The 17,304-nt window shown below is 33.9% G+C and overlaps 1 protein-coding gene across 2 annotated transcripts in view; it reads right to left on the bottom strand.

The window, feature by feature from the left end:
* Positions 1 to 991: 991 nt before the first annotated feature.
* Positions 992 to 17,304, bottom strand: part of LOC149784378 (uncharacterized) — a 39,355-nt gene continuing 23,042 nt past the window's right edge. For both annotated transcript variants that reach the window (XM_089932438.1, XM_089932439.1), the window contains 5 exons: positions 16,763 to 16,960; positions 12,372 to 12,436; positions 9,928 to 9,985; positions 7,379 to 7,534; positions 992 to 5,644 (listed from right to left, as the gene is read on the bottom strand). In XM_089932438.1, the coding sequence (XP_089788564.1) occupies positions 5,481 to 5,644; positions 7,379 to 7,534; positions 9,928 to 9,985; positions 12,372 to 12,436; positions 16,763 to 16,960 (641 nt within the window). In that variant the 3' untranslated portion in view covers positions 992 to 5,480. The remainder of the gene's footprint in view (positions 5,645 to 7,378; positions 7,535 to 9,927; positions 9,986 to 12,371; positions 12,437 to 16,762; positions 16,961 to 17,304) is intronic.

Raw genomic sequence — 17,304 nt, 5'->3', positions numbered from 1 at the left:
ATAATTAGAAGATTCTCATGCCAAAATACCTTTTTCTCTCCAAATCTTGTCCAATTCTATTCAGCACGTTTGAAAAAGTCACTTCAAGATTCTTCCAGTTTTAAAAATTAGCAGGCAGATCAACATTAGTTTCAACATTATTTGAACAAGCCAAAAAACCCTCTGTGCCAGGCCGCTTTCTATCAAATTTGGTAACATTAAATTGAACAGTGTTTGAGAAAAAGTCATTTTAAAGGTTTTCCAATTTTAGTAACAGTGGCCATAGTTGATGGCAAATTGGAATCATTTGATAAATTCTGATGGAGGTATTGAGAGGCACAAGTGATACAATAATTATCAAATTGCAATTAAATGTCTAACTGTAAAACATTCAGTATACTGGTGGCCACCAAGCAGTATAAAGGGGAGGCAGTCTGAATGGTATCTTAAGAGAGTTTCTTTCCATAGATGCTATTTTAAGTGTCTTTATGATAAATAGATGGGATAAAGACATTTTTTATTTTACCTTTCTGGGTTGGCTGGGGGAGTTTAATTTATAACAGTGATGTGATCAGTTAATGTATTCAACACAGAAACTTTAACACAAAATCTTCAAACTTGATGATAACATTGCTGTCATGTGAAAATATATATACACCTCTACTTCACAAATGACTGGCAAAACAAATTGACTCGAGAATTATCATCAATATAATTTAAAATATTTTCTTCATGGCATCTCTAACCTGTACTAACAGGTTAGCCATGTACACAGTCAGCTGAAAGGAAGAAACATGCTGTGCATTCATGACTAACCTTATTAATAATGACTAGCATATGAAAAACATGACTCGTGTCACAGCCACGTGGGCATATTATGTCCCATGACCATCACTAAATGTAAAATATACTTAACCTTCCTCTTCCACTTAACGAGTTGTATAATGACTAATGAGAATTACTAAGGCAATAAAAGTAAAGAAGAAAAGGAAATGACAAATGAACAAAAACATCAAACTAGAATATATTTATTATGACTTTATGCATGATATCAACTAAATCTGATTCAAAAATTGATCTCACTTCATCAACTTTGTATTTTTTCATGCTGGTTTTTATTCCTTCACACAACAGATAATTATATTACTAGTACGAGGTCATTAAAACTATTTGTTCACCAAAATTAAAAAAAAAACATTTAAAAAAAAGGCAAAAGGATGTATGCAACTATGTACAGTATGAATGACAACGCTACACATGGAAACTTTGTACAAAAAAATGCTATTACTGAGAACATGAACTCACAAAAACACACACAATGAATGACAGTGTAGGATACCTTTTCTCAGTTTAAAGATAATAAACTAACCAAATATCTCATTGCAAAAGTTTTGCAATTTTCCTTTTGTTATCTTATGTAAATTCTTTTCACAGCTGTTTTACAATGTGTGTAAATTTCAACATTAAACACTTCTGTTTATTTATCACATAACAGTGGCTGAGAAAATGAACTCATCACAGGGGTTAGCCAAAATCAATGGACCATGAAGTAGATAGATTATAGGAACCTAATTCTCATTGAGAGGTTTAATATTTCAAAATGATACCTCTAAATACTAATGCGAATCTACAAGTAGCAGTGTATAAGAAAACGACCTTAATGCAAACCCAACCTGAGTGCTGACACGAGACAGATGGACATACATAGATCCAGAATATCCTTGCAATCCAGCACAGATACAACTGTCAGAAGCACAAAAGAAGCAATTAAAATTTGAAAAGCTGTGTGCTTATTGTCGCTTTCCTAATTCTCAGATATACAAAAATTGTGTAAATATTTCAACAAAATATCCGAACTAAACCTGAGCACTTTACCCATATCAACAAAAATGATTTTTTCACAAAAGAATCTCAAGAATTAAAAAGTAGGAAATATTACTGCCTTTCCCATCACAGGCAATACATTTTAGATTACTGACCTGTCTTGTTTATAAGTTTCATTAAAATGCAATCAAGTAATTTTTTCCAGAAAAGTCCATTTTACATTCCATCCTGCATTATGATTTACTGAAAATATACATATAAAACGCCAATTCCTTGTGAAATTCATTTTTTCCATGCTAGTAATAAGGTACATAAACAAGCAAGCATGTACAAAATAAATTGGCTAAGATCTGCACTGATACCTGAAAGGGAATATCGCTGAAGCCAACATGGAATTTCTTCTGGAGTTATTGGCAAGTACTCACAACTTTCCTTTGGCAAATGTGTATAGCTGCAATATCTGCATTATCTGTTGTTGGGGGAATTATACTTTAAATACTGTAATACTTAATAACAAAGTAACAATTAAAACAAGTGAATATGTCACAAAACGTGGTTCAAATTAAATACACCCACCTCCACACATACCCTTCATCATGCTGTTTTGGTTTTTTCTCCAAAAAAAGATGTCATACGAGTATTCTGGAAGAACATCTTAGTATTGTGCTGGAATTCAAGGGTTAATGCAGTCTTAAGACTACAACTGTGTACATTAATTTCACGGAAATTTCCTCCAAGATTCAATGGAATGGACTGAATACATAAATGCCAAAAATAAGACAAGCTTTTACTGATTGGTTTGTACCCATGTCTTTAAAAATTCATGATCATGATCCCGCATATGTAAGACATCAAATGCATAAAGGGAACAATTGGTATTAAGACAATCTTGGTCATCAAGATCTCAAATTTCTTACATAAACATTATATTAAAATGCTGATAGAAGTTATAATACAACTGGTTACACCACCATGTGATTCATCTTTTAACAGGACCAGCAAATAAACTCCACCAAAAGTCCCCAAAAATAATCAAAAGTTTAATATCATCTTGTGTGGCAAATTTTTTTACTACTTTAAAATGATTAAAATAGATAAAATTCCACTAGAAATTTACCAATTATTCCTACATAAAAGACAATTATAGGATAAATCATTTTGATTAAAAGCTCAATTCATCATGAAAAGCTCGATTCATTAGGTAAAACCATGTTCACATGTATCCATCAACTATGTGACCAGTTCTCTTAGTGCCAGAAGTGAAGACCATGGTTGACTCTAGGTTTAGTAATTGCAATTCACTCCTCTAGATATACTCAATATAATTTTACTTTGCACCTCTCCGTCGAAAACGAAAAAGAAATCCAAGCATTAAAGTTTTAAAAACTGCCCTTATATTCAAAGTATACCAGTATTCATTATTTAATTTTACACTGGTCCTTTCCAATCAAGTCCCTCAGGATGCAGCTGCCTCTATCATAATGCAGAGATGGTCATGGATCACAGTGAATTGTTTGAATTTTGTTGTCTTTGCTACTTTATTTCACTTAATTTTAGTGTTTAGAGAGCCAATTACAATGCGACTTTCTATCATTTATTAGTCTATTTTTGCTTTTAAGTACTACTTTGACAAAACTTTGGTGGAACATCCCTTAAAATAAGACACACCCCCATTATAATACAGGTAAGATTTTGTTTTTGTCTATAAACAGTATTAGAACTGGGGGCAACATGGCATGATTAGCTATACTGAAGAGCTCTCATTCATATATATATATATATATATATATATATATATATATATATATATATAGACAGACAAACACACACACACACACACACACACACACTTTTGTACAAGGCTCAGGGCTGCAACATCTTCAAAAACCAGTGTCAGCAGATAAATATTAGAGCAGGAGTTATACAGCTACAGATCTCCCTTGTTGTAATGTAGTAGTTGGGGTCCATAACCACCCTCCACATCATGTATTGTATGGAACTGAGATATTGCAAGAACAGCATTATGTGCTAAACCATTTCAAACCAGGTGTGATAGAAATTTATCAAATAATAGTTTTAAAAAAATAATATAACTCTATGCAGCGTGTTATTTTAGTTCAGCTAATATTGACATACATAGCTTTAATTTTGCTCATGGAGGTCCATAACTGCAATGTTTTATCTGAATCAAGTTAAAGTGAATGAGCTGCTTTGTAAGAAATAATGATTGCCTTAATGCCACATTGTTTATACTCTTTTGACTTTATTGCCAATCCTTTAGTCCTTTAATACATGCATCAGAACCATTTGTTCAAAATATATCCTAAATAAAACACCACCAGTTAATTTTCAAGCAACATCTCAGAGACAGCAACTCATCTAAAGAGTTCTAAGTTGCTGCTCATGCAAAGCTTTTTAATACATGTATTAAGTTACATCAATTAGGAAGTAAAATCATGACAACATACAACTGAGGACATAATCACAGACACAAAGAAGTTTACAAAATCTTGCCCTTACAATAAACTAACATGTTTCTGATAAAATTAAATACATGTGTATGCTGTAAACCTTTTAATCTATGAATGATACTAAGTAAGCTAATCTGTCAACATAAACTCATTCTAAATTTAATGACAAGTATGATGACGAATTTTCACACAGTGCCATTTTTTTGTTGTGATTCAAAATGCTGACATGATCTCTGCCACAAATATTCAATGTGAACTCTGAAATGTAGTTTTCTTTTAATAAAGATTAATAGATGGGTTAATAATAATAATAATAATAATATTAATAATAATAATAATGATCATAGCTTTTTCAACACCAAAATGATATGAAGAAATAAAGGTCAGATACCAAGTTGCAGGTCAAAGGTCAGCTATATCTATAGCAACATTTCTGCTCTGACCTTGACCCAATCAAGCCAAAAGCCAATGGAATGTCCCGAGAAACTGTTCTTCAAATCACATTGGTGTTTTGTACAAATTCTGCATTACTACTGCAATCAAACAGTGCAGTACCTACAGGCTAAGAATAGAAATACACCTGTAGATTACGATCATAACCAGAAGCATGATTAAATTTGTCAGATTAAAAAAATGATTCACTTCTATTCTTAATCTGTGGAATAATGAGGTATAAATACAAAAACATGTTACTATTTGTCCATTTATGGCCTTTTAGACAAAATGTATATACAAATTAATACACAGTAACGGCGCAACTATTTAAGGTATATATATTTAATTTTCACAAAAGTTACTGCCACAGCATTTAGCTCTTGCCAGAAGGCATTTAAACCACATCGAGTTGTCAATCCTTTAGTCCTGTGTACAAAAAGTGAATGAATTCTGAAATCCCAACTTCTAAATGTATATGAATTAGAAGAACCATCTCCGAAATTTAAATGTCTAACTCTTCTCCATCTAGGAGCACACTAGTGTACAACTGTCTACAGTAAAGATGTGATAACACTGTCACAGAATACCTATTTGCAAAGCTGACAGAGCTGTCTCTATAAGTTTTTCCAACAATAAACTGAAATTCTAAAAACTTTCTTTTAATTTTGTTCCCCCAATTGTTGAAGCCCTAAGACTTCTATCTCCTGCAGGATCAAAGTAGAAAAGGTTTACCCTTTGCATTATATTTGCGAAAATAATAATATGGTCACTTCAAGCATAGAATTCCTTCTCCGGGGCCTTGGAGTAAGTGTAGTTCTGATATTTCTGATCATCCAATGGATAACTCCCTTCATCTTTCTTCCGCATTCGGTAGATGATGAACATTATAAGTAGAATAATGCATAGCAGTCCCACGACAGCACTGCCTATCACAGCTGGAACAGAAAAGAGTTACATTCAGTCTTACATAAAATAATGGTCGAGACAATGGTGTGACAAAAATAGTAATAAACAGAACTGCCACCTCACACAGATAATGAACACACTGGAGATACATAATACTAGGTATATGATACAATTTTCAGAATTTCTTCACACAACCACACATAATGCTATTCTATTCACTCGTTTAACCCCCTGATTGCTGACCAAGAGAGGTTTAGCCATGGTTGTTAAATTCACTCAATGACTGTTTGTATTGCTGATCAAGTCCATGAAACTGTTGGTTTCAAGGCACCTGTGTCTACTTTCTTAAAACAGTTCTGATCAAGATTCTAAAGCTGCTGAAAGAGCACCCCTCCCTAAGTTCAACATATTAAATTAAATTGACCATGAATAAAGAGAACAATTTTAAATAACCATAGAAGGAGGGTCATCCTACATAATTTCTGTGACAGTCACTGGGCAATGACAAGCTTGTATTGAGTCCTCTAACATTAAAGTTCCCTAAACCACCTGCTGACTGTAAACACAATTTGTTTCCAATAAACCTTGCATAGTACCAATACAATCTCCTTGTACTGATCATCTTTACAAAAAAATAAAAAATCTTCGATTGGGGAAATTCCATTACAAATGAATTAGGGGTGAAACAATATACCTGTGCTGCATTTCGATACTATTCATGATACACAGCCTGTGATACAATATGTATCGATACACATACAAGTGTTCTCCAGGCACTCGAATTCATAAAAATTTTGCACGATTCACACAATGCCACACCCTGACTGCATCTCTGCACAAGTACTTGATATGTCTAGTGTATTTCTTGTGAAGACTCTCTTGCCCTGCCAATACTTTCTGTTTGTCACGCTGAGAATAAGCTAGACTGATTTCTGATTAGTGGTTATTGTTTAATCTGAACTGGAACAAGCAATAACCACAAACGAATGTAACATATTTCAACTTGCAACAAACCGGTAGCATAGCTTTCAAATCGACCAAATAAGTCAAGATACAATTTGAAGCAGAAACTTTGCGTGAAAGTGGATATTAAATGATGAGCAAAGTACTTCATGCTGAACACGTTTGGAATGCATCGTATATGCTGAACATACTTCTGGGTTAAAATAATAAGCATGGAATGGGGGGGGGGAGATTACAAACCATGTCACTTTGTGTTAACTTGTAGATGGCAAATGGGTATTCTCAAATAGTCTTTTTCATTTTTACTATTAAACATGAATGACTGTGACTGTAAATGCCGTTTCAGATGGATTATAATTTTACAGAATAACAAGGCAACTAATAATAATTTTATATGAAGACTAAAAAAACAGGCATATGGTATCATTTTGTATCAATTCTCCGTATCTCGCATCAATATGTGTATCGTTTCAGTAAAAGTATCATTGCATTGTTTCACCCCTACAAATGAAATGGAATTTTGTCCTTGTGAGATAGGATTGTGTCTTTTTATCATAACATTGTGGAAATTATTTTTTCTCTCCCCCTCTCACATATTCAAACACAATTTGTTAAAATCTCTTCCACACTGGATCAAAAAGCAATGCTTGAGTCTCATTCAGATATAAAAGTTAATTTACACTGGATTCCTTCACCTCAATCATTCAAAACAGGTTGTATCATGGTGACCATGACCTCAGTGGTGACCCAAACTTCATTAACATTATAGCACAGTTGAGATGACAGCCTACTGTACTTACCTGCCAGGAGACCTGGCTGTAATAACAGCTGGGCTGTGGCAGCTGTCTGGGGCGAACGCTGGGATTCTTCATCATTGATCTCATTTGTTTTCTCTTCCTTCACCTCTGGATCTTCTACTTCTACTTCCTCTGAATCAATTGGTATGGCATTATTATCTAAAGGGAAATAAATAAATCCAGAGTGGTGATAATTTGTGTTAAAATCGACACATTACCATTCTCAAAAGTAGACATATTCTGCTCATTGTAGCAGATATGCATTATTGTGATAAGAATAACTTTAGTTAACTCTTTCAAAATAAAACTACATAAAATAAAAAGATGTTGGTGATAGAGGTTACCCAAATCACAAATAAGGAAATAAAAATTGTTAAACAGATTTTACCCTGAATTCAATGATGTCTACAAATTTATTGTTTCTGTAAGGCTATTTCAAATAATATATACAGCTCAATATCTTCATTAGAAAACTTGCAGGGATTCTAACTTATTATAGCATCAAATGATTTATGTTAAAACTTGTAATGGAATTTTAATATATTTTCCAGGGACATTGATCATTCAACTGAGTATCTACTGCAGGATGCCCATGCCCAAATTATCATTATACAATTCAGTGGCCAAGTGCTGAATGACTGCTATTATAGGACTAGTGAAAACCCTGTGATGATATGACCATCAATTTATGAGCAGTTGCTTCAAGATGGCCACTGTGGTGGCCATACTGGGCATGTGATCATCACCATTTTCATTTAGGATCAACTAGTCATTGTAAGTAGTCTTCTGGTGAAAACCCTCATGTCAATGTGACTTTCCATTCAGGTGAATTAGTGACAAGATTTTAAATATGGCAACCCTGAATGTCCGCTTGGCAACATTTTCAAAGCAGATATCTTTAGAAGTGTTTTGGTGAAAACCCCATATCATAATGACTATCCATCAGGGGGATTAGGGCCAACAAGATTTATAAGAAAGTCATTGCAGCAGCCATATTGGACATACAACTAAAACCATTTTCATTTAGGACCAACGCTGTACCATATGAAGTCTACAGGTGAGGAGCAGAAACAACCATATCTTCAAGATAAGACTTTTCATTCAGGAGTAAAAATAATATTTTCAAGATGGTTGATGTGATTACCAGTTGAGCTAAAATCCCATGTCAACATAAAGAACTTTTTACGATAAATAGATTTTCAAGATGGCTGCAATGATAGCCATGTTGGAGGTTTGATCAGAACAATTTTTATTAATGATGAACTAATATAATTAAAAGTCTTCAAGTGAAAACACCACTACAATGTGACCATCCATTTAAATGAAGTAGAAATAACAAGATTTTCAGGGTAGCCACCAAGGCCATTGAATTTCACGCAAGGCCGGCAACACATCATGACTAGATTTTCAAGATAACCATTATCCTGGCCATAGTCCATGTTGACTCTTATAACGCCATCCCTACTGCAGCACAGAAGTGGCCTTATAAGAAAGGTGGTCTTTCTAATGGGAAATCACAAATATGCATGGTAATAACGTAAGAAGAAAGCCACAACTACATTTAACTCTAAATCATTTAATATTTTCATTTAAAAATCACATTCATGTTATGAACTCAATGTGAAAGAAACTGTTACTAATATCATTTTAAAAGAACGCAGTCAACAACCGTCAACTATGCTTTTAAAACTGTCTTTATAACATTTCTGATCACCATTTTAATTCAGAAGAAACTAGACATCATAAAGAGTCTTTTAGTGAAAACCCCATACCAGTGTGACCAACCTTTGAGTAGTGTTCACAAAAATTTTATACCACCACCATAGTGAATGTCTGATAGGGTACCATTTTTATTTAGGACCAATTGGACATCATGTGAAGTCTATTAAAGAAAACCCATGTGTAAAGTATAAACTCATATAATAAGTGTAAACCTATGTGTTTTTAAACCTCTACTGGTCTGACCATCTTTTAAAGATTAGCAGCAGCATACCAAGATCCAAGAAGACTAAAGTGCTGTCCATATTGGGCATCAGATCAGCAACATTATTTACAGGGTCAAAAAAAAGCTAATGAGATGAATTTTACTGGAGACACTATGTTGATATGACCATCCATTCAGAAGTGCTAATGGGCAATTTGGATGACAGTCACCACATAAGCTCTTCTGGTCAATTACTGGTAGAACTCACCAAGATATGAGTGAAATAAGAACAGGATCTCTAGTGGAAACTTTTCCATAATGCAGTCTCTTTTGGTACACCAAAATACCATGATTAAACATGTCAGGATATTTTCTAGGGACAAATTTGCAGACTTCTTGGGAAATTTTAGTGTCAACCTAGACTCTACAAATTGATGCTTGGGTGTAAGCCAGGTGTTCTAATCCAGCAGGCTAATGTAAGATTTGTGTACAATAACATATTCAAAGGTTAAACTGAATGTTAGAAACCTGTCTGTACTATTAAATGTGAAATTATTATTCAATGTGAATAATCAATAAAAATTCTTAATTACAGTGCACTCAGAATTTTATATGTTTTGGTTCATACCTTTAATTGTCTCGACAAAGACGGTTTCCTGAACTGGTTTCATTGTTGAAATCACATACTGAAATTAAAAAGAAATTCAAGAACAACATTATATATGCAATACTGCAGAATATCTAGGTCCTAACTGATTTGCATGCTTTAATAATATTTACTTCCCTAGCATTCTCTGCATCATTCCTTTTATCTAAAACATTTAACAATCAAGCACATCAAGTAAAATGAATATTGACAATTCACGGTATGCACAGCAGAGCAGCAGGGCTCACTCAGACATGGCAGTGCATACATATTGGCTTTGCTGTCATGAAGCCAGGATTAAACAGCAATCAACACGATGCGTAAGGCACACGAGTCATATGAGGAATCGCCACCTCAATGATGTCAGTTAAGTTTTTAAAAAATAAAATCATTTCCTTTATTGCTGTAAAGTTAATTATAAGAAGAAAATTTAACACATAACCATGAACATCAGACAGGAGTTCTGCAATCAGTCAAATTATCACTGCCAGACATGTCAGAAAAATAAACCTTTATCTGTAGATTTGCTCTGATCCAAGGTCCCTAAATTAGCAAAGCATGATGTTGACAAAGAATAGAAAATTCTCTCACTATCTGTGATAACCAGAAATTGCAAACTTCACTTTTCTACATTTATCACAAACAGAATAATGGCACATAGAGGAAACTGTACATTCAATAATTTTTAACACTTAATCAGCAAATTTTTCTATATATTTTTGGGATCCAATACAAAACTGTTTGTATAATACTAACACCATACTAAGATTAAAGAAAGTTTTGTTGTTTGGGTTTCATGCCATTTTTCAGCACATAAACTACACGTGATGACCAGTACAACTGGTGGAAGAACAACCTGGGAAAACCCCAACAAGAACATCCAACCCAATGAAAGCAACTGACACATACGCACATTGTCTCAGCCCGAGACTCAAACAGGTGAGATGGCAATGATTGGTAAAGACATGTGCTTTAGTCCACTCGGCCACCAAGGGCCAAATTACAGAAAAAATTAATCAAATTTGTTGTTCACACATGTCAGAAACATCATCATCTTCTGGTATTTTCTGGCATCTGAAATTTCTTATCCCAAGGAAAAAGAGCAAAGTTTGCTATAAAGATCAAACTTACTGATTTTTTTGGTCATCTTACGAATATATATAACTCAAAGCATTGCTAGCAGATAAATGCTAGGTCTGATAAACACAGATTAGTTAATCTGCCATGGTATCCAAGGATGCAGTTCCCATGACAGCACATATTTGTATCAATCACCAAAACCTTTCTTCAACAATGGCTGGAGATCAACTCATTAAATGAATGCACAGAGCTAGTCATAACCTATACAACTATCTATAACATATATGTTGATGCTTCACACAGCTGAGAGACTTGATAAAGCAAATGGCAGTTAATTTGAGCAGGTTACCATTTTACCAACAATATTCTACAAGGTACCTTTTGGAACATTAGGTACTCTTTAATGAATGGATGGCTAAAAACTGGGAAATCTACTTTATAATACAACTCTGAAACCTGGACTGGATCTGTAATCATGTACATTGTGAATCTTCAGCTGAAAATACCACAAACCACGACTTGACACAAATTATAAAAATAACCTTTTTTCTTCATTTCTGTTTTTCATCCCAAGCAAAAACATCTGTTTACGTTTCTTGCATACATCTGTCCAACAAGAATTATGTGGAATGGTACATCTCATCTTCCCACTGTGGCATACCACAAAAACCTTGCAAAGTTACTAGAGCAATAAGTAGGTTACTGTGTAATTAGTAAGATGTACACAATCATCAAGTTTAATGACTTTACATAACAAATGACAAAAGAATTTGAGCTAAACGCAAAAACTGAACATACTTTTGGATGCATGAAAAGTAGGTCATTGAATCTTAGTACCTTTAAGTTGAACATACACATTAAATTTCATGGTTGAGTATACAATGTCAGAGGAATTGGGCTAACTGCAAACACTGTAATCACTTAAGCAAGAAAATAGGTAAATGTAACCTACATTTGCCCATTGTGAGTGGAACCTTCTAATATCCTTATTACATTCACAAGCCATTCCAACAATAAACAAGATCATATATATTAAGGTTGCCCTGTATACAACTTTTAGCACTATCGTGTTAGTTTTATTATAAATAATCAGGTTAAATTGTTTAGTATTCTTCAATAGAACGTCAAAAGGATTTTAAAAATGAAATTTTCAAGGCCTTGAGAGTAACGTGCAATCATTTTTAAAGTTCATCGAGTATCAACAAATTATACAGCTAGTTTTGCTTTCTGTTGGTTCAGGTGAACCTTCATTTAAATGTGGGTTTATGACCCATCATTGCATAGGAATGTTTTTCTTAGAAAAACAGTCTCTATTATGAATTACTGAAGACAACAAAAAAACTTACATCTGTTTTTTTCAGAGTCTTGGTTGTACCAGTCTTGTTGGTAGTGGGTGGAATGACTGTAGTCTCTGAAATAAATAAAAAATGCAACTGATCTGTCTCTACTGGTGCACTGTTCTGAACTGAACTGAGCTAATTCTACAATGACTAAACAATTCTAAATTATCCATGCAATAACCTTTATCAAACTGGATTAAAATGGTCAACCACAGCCAGAAACGTAAACCTCAAAGACATACCGGGCCGACAATATTCCAGTGCAACTATAAACTATCTTCTGAGCACTGACATGAATATGAAACATCATATAACAAAGTCACTGCAAAATAAAAACAAAAGCTCAAGCTCTACTGGCTGGCAAATTTTTATCGAAATCCTCATAAGTTCTCTTTTGTTTTGGAGTTATAATATTTACACTGTTTGAGATATATAATTTCACTAAAGACCCAATATTGGGTATGTTAATACAACTGCTTAAAAATGTAAACAGTAAATCTATGTGCAATGTTAATAAACACTGGTAAATTGACTTGTGAAAAATAACACCATTTTAAGTCTGACAATAAAAATTTACAAACTTTTACAGATCAGATGTATGCTTTCCTCATAACAGTTTCAAAAATAAACTGTTTTGTTTACTGGTAAAAATGTAGCATTGTCCCTCTTCAATTAAGTAAAATTACAATTACTCATCATGCACTTCTTGTTTGACAGACAGGACAAAACCTTTCAGACCTAATGACAGTGAACAATCTACAAACTTTTATGGGAAATTTATAACAATTACAACAAAAACAACAAACTATGTTACCAAGTCACCTGGGAGGGTAATAAAATATTTTCAAGACAAATTAATGTGTGTGATTTGGATATTTTATGCAGCTTTAACAGTTTTTTCAGTCATATCGTAATGATGTCTGCAGTGTGGCAGTTTATAGTGATGTCTAGCATTGGGGCATCATGCTGCAGACATGTATGAAGAGGTCCCACCCAGTCACATGGCTGACCAGTCCTAACACCAACCTCTTAATGCTGAGTGTCTAGCGAGGCAGCTGTTTAGTTCCATTTTTAAGTCTTTGGTATGACTCGGTTAGGGCTCAAACCCGTGATCTCCCACATCCATGGTGGAGGCTCTAACCACTTAGAAGCAGTTCCAAATTAATTTGTAAACATTTTATAACTGATACACTTAAATATTGTTAAATTTCACCTTTCCATTACTGTTTAAAATCAACATGTAAAGATTGGATGACATTATTTCTTACATTGAAATTTCTATCTGCACACTGTAATCCCATCATTCCATTTGTCAATAATACTTAAGAATATCTGTAACAATGATCAACCATCTAAATGGAGAAAAAAAAATCACAATGCAACTGGTACAAGACAGCATAAGACATAGAGAAAATAGATTTATGCCAGTAAGTGGAATTGTTCAACATTGAAATATAGTTACAACCCCCATCTCCAAGTTCAACTGAACACAATTTGTATTCTATTCTGGTGCTCTTCCCAGCCCAGGGTGGATATGCTTTGCCATAATAATTTCACCACTAAGTAACTACAGGCAAAGACTACCATTCAACACTAAGTAACTTTCAAGATCTTAATAAGTATAGGCAACATATTTTGAATGACTTGTTTAAATTTCATTTCTTGTGATAGGAATACATATTTGGTATCACTGTAAAGAAGACAAATTCAGGTTTCTGAAAATATTCCCATAAGCATCTTTAGCCTCACACAGATATAGGTAAATCAAAAGGTTAAGTTAAAAGTAAATTTCACTGTATTCTCTGTAAAATGTTGAATCAAGTGTTTAAAGAGTAATATGAGGTCTGTTTTTGATCTATTGTGGTGTTCTTACAAATCATGTCTTGAATAAATGCAATGTTATCTCAAAATTCAAGCAAATCCAAAAGTTTGTTAACAATTTTCTTTACTGGTATTTAAAAACTAAAGTATACAAGGTTTTATGTTCATTTCAATGGAAATAAATATGAAATACAACACGTTTTGACTGTGATCCAGATTAATTTGATCCAAGAAGCCAGAATTTCTCACTTTTATACCAATACAGTTCATCTCTGTCGAATTTCATAACTTCCATCCATATCAACAGGTTATAAAATGCCTTTATTTCTGATAACCTGACACCCATTGATTTGGTTCAGTCTCTCACTTCAGGTGTGCACTGGTATTTGTAAATCTTGTTATTTCTGAAAACGCACAGTTGATATAAAATAGCTGAAAATATTAAAGAGGTGTTCCTAATCCATCAAATACTAGTGTTGGACCTACATGTTAGAAAAATGCGTGATTATATTCTAATGGAGATTTTGTGCACTGACAAAGTCAGGTGTCTTGTACACATACGCGAGTTCAAAACCGTCAAATTCCTCATCGTCATCACTATCGCCAACAATATCACACCATTCTTGTTGTATACATTCCACCTCTTCTCGATTTATCTTTACAAGATCAAAATTGCCAATATTTTCAATTATTTTGTCCCAAGATAATTCTGATTCATCATCAGATGAGTCCACCATTTGGGATGTACTTAGGAGACTTCGAAGATTTCCATATATAGATTGAACTAATCTTTCTTGCAAAAGAACATACCTTTAAGTCCAAATGTATCCAAATAGTATGCAAATGAATCAATTTATGATATAAAAATTTACTGTAGGGGAATCCCAGACATTGACAAATCAGAGAATTTATCACCAGAACGAGACAGATATGTGAGATTGGAATACCGGTCTACAGCGTTGAGTGAGAGTTACTGTTCCTGGACCACTTTAACGGTCTGTAGTGTTGAAAGGGTTAATGTCAAAAGTATTATTGTTTGGCTTATTGCAGCTATCATGCTGAAAACAACTTGCCACAATGCCTATTTCTGCATGGATTGTTTGTCTGAATCATGCCACAAAACTGAAATTTTGTGCTCTACACCACTACTCATCACACTAATAGTAGAACAGAGATCTACTTACTGTAAAATAAGGTACCCCACAACTCATTAATCTAATTTTAGTATAGAGACCTAATAACTGTCACATACCATTAAGAGTCCTTTTAAAGGTACTGACACTACAGTCAAAAAAGAATTATCATGAATTTCAATTTTTTAAAGTGCTGAAACCACCTCTTGTTACTGTTGAAGCCATATTAGATATCAGCACCATTTCCATTTCGGATCAACTAGATATCAGAATTAGTTGTCTTGTGAAAACCAGGTATCATTGTGACTTTCTGTTTAGTAAGTGATGTGATAAGAAGATTTCAGTGATAGCTGCCATGGTGTCCACATGGATTTTAGATTGAAACCATTTTCATTTAGGACCAACCAGACAACAAATATCTTCTGGTGAAAACCCAATGTCAAGACTTTCCATCTAGAAGGAGTAGTAACAAGATTTTCCAGACTGCAACTGTGGCAGCCATATAATAGATATCCAAGTGGTGCCATTTTCATTCAAGACACATAAGGCATAAGAAATGAAACTGAATATCAACACGACTTTTGAGCTGAAAATATCAATAATTTCAAGATGATTGATTCGGAACCGTCTAGACATCATAATAAGTCTTTTAGTGGAAACCCGTGTTGATATGACCATTAATTCAGAGGTATATGCTACAGCAAGATTTTCAAAATGGCCAGTGTTGCACGCATACTGGATGCATTTTTGTTTTTGGTAACCTTGTCACTGTACATGTTTTTTTTAATGTGTTATCTGATATTGTAATGTGCTTGATTAGAGCTTCTAAAGATAAGGCACTGTTGGCAAGTCTAAATTATTGTTATTACTAGTATTATTATTACTATTATTGTTATGTCCAAGCAGTGGCATTTGATTTAGGACCAACTTAAGCTTGGGATGAATGTACAAGTTAAGTTACATGGTGGTCATCCAAGCAGATTAGGAGGCATAGTGATAACATACTTGTGCTAATAGAGAGACAACAGATGGACAACAGACTATCCAATAAATCTTGCTCTGACCGATCAAGCTAAATATCATGAAGAGTATGTGATCTTTTGGCCCACAATGTTTTGCACCCTTTAGTTTGCACATTTTGTAGAGGACCTTGCTGATCCTCCACTGATCTAAAGACAAAATCAGTCCTTCAATCATGCAGGGTTCTATTATCTATCTTCAGTATCAACTAGTTATTATGAAGAAAATAAAATAAATAATAATACTGAACAATGTTCCTTTTATCTCAAAGTCTGCTCTCGGAATGTAGTTTTGACAGTATGAAGCTACAGCTTATTTAGGTCTCTTATGACTATTACCAAAAACTGCAAATCAACAGACTAACATCAACAAGATGTAAGTCAACAGACTAATACCAACAAGATATAAGTGAATAAAATGTACCTCTACACTCTGGTTTTTCTGGAAGAATCGCCACAGTTCCAACTTTTTCATTTCCTAACCTGTCAACACACCAACACGTGTTTTCATGACACTGGATAGGTTCATATTCACCATCAAGAGTACACGATGGCTTAAATGCTCCTAAAAGTCCTTGGTTATTCTGAACAAGTTGGAACACGCACGTCTTCAAATTGGTTCCTGTAAAGATAATTGGTATTTTCAAACAAACCTAAAACAGCTGAAAAACATTAAAAAATTTCATCAATGAGCATCTTTATTAAGCCCTTAAGAAATTAGATGGCCAATGGTTTTCTGAAAGCAAGGAAAAGAGATCTCCCCTCTACCCAAAATTAATGACAGGTTACATGCTACTGTGGCAAATAATATTCCCCGTCGACATACATGCCAGTAAATAGATCAGTGTTGATATGAATTAAAACTCCAACAGTGCCAACAAGCTGTGCATGATGGATGAAGAAAAGTCACTGTGATATTTCAATTTCAGAACTTGATCAAGTATAATGTGTCCAGAAACAAAAGCA

The sequence above is a fragment of the Sinohyriopsis cumingii genome, chromosome 14, assembly GCF_028554795.1.
Source record: "Sinohyriopsis cumingii isolate HCF-2022 chromosome 14, ASM2855479v2, whole genome shotgun sequence".
In the NCBI taxonomy this organism is placed as follows: Eukaryota; Metazoa; Mollusca; class Bivalvia; order Unionida; family Unionidae; genus Sinohyriopsis; species Sinohyriopsis cumingii.
Note: the sequence above shows the minus strand (reverse complement) of the source record. Positions and strands in the feature narration are given on the sequence as shown.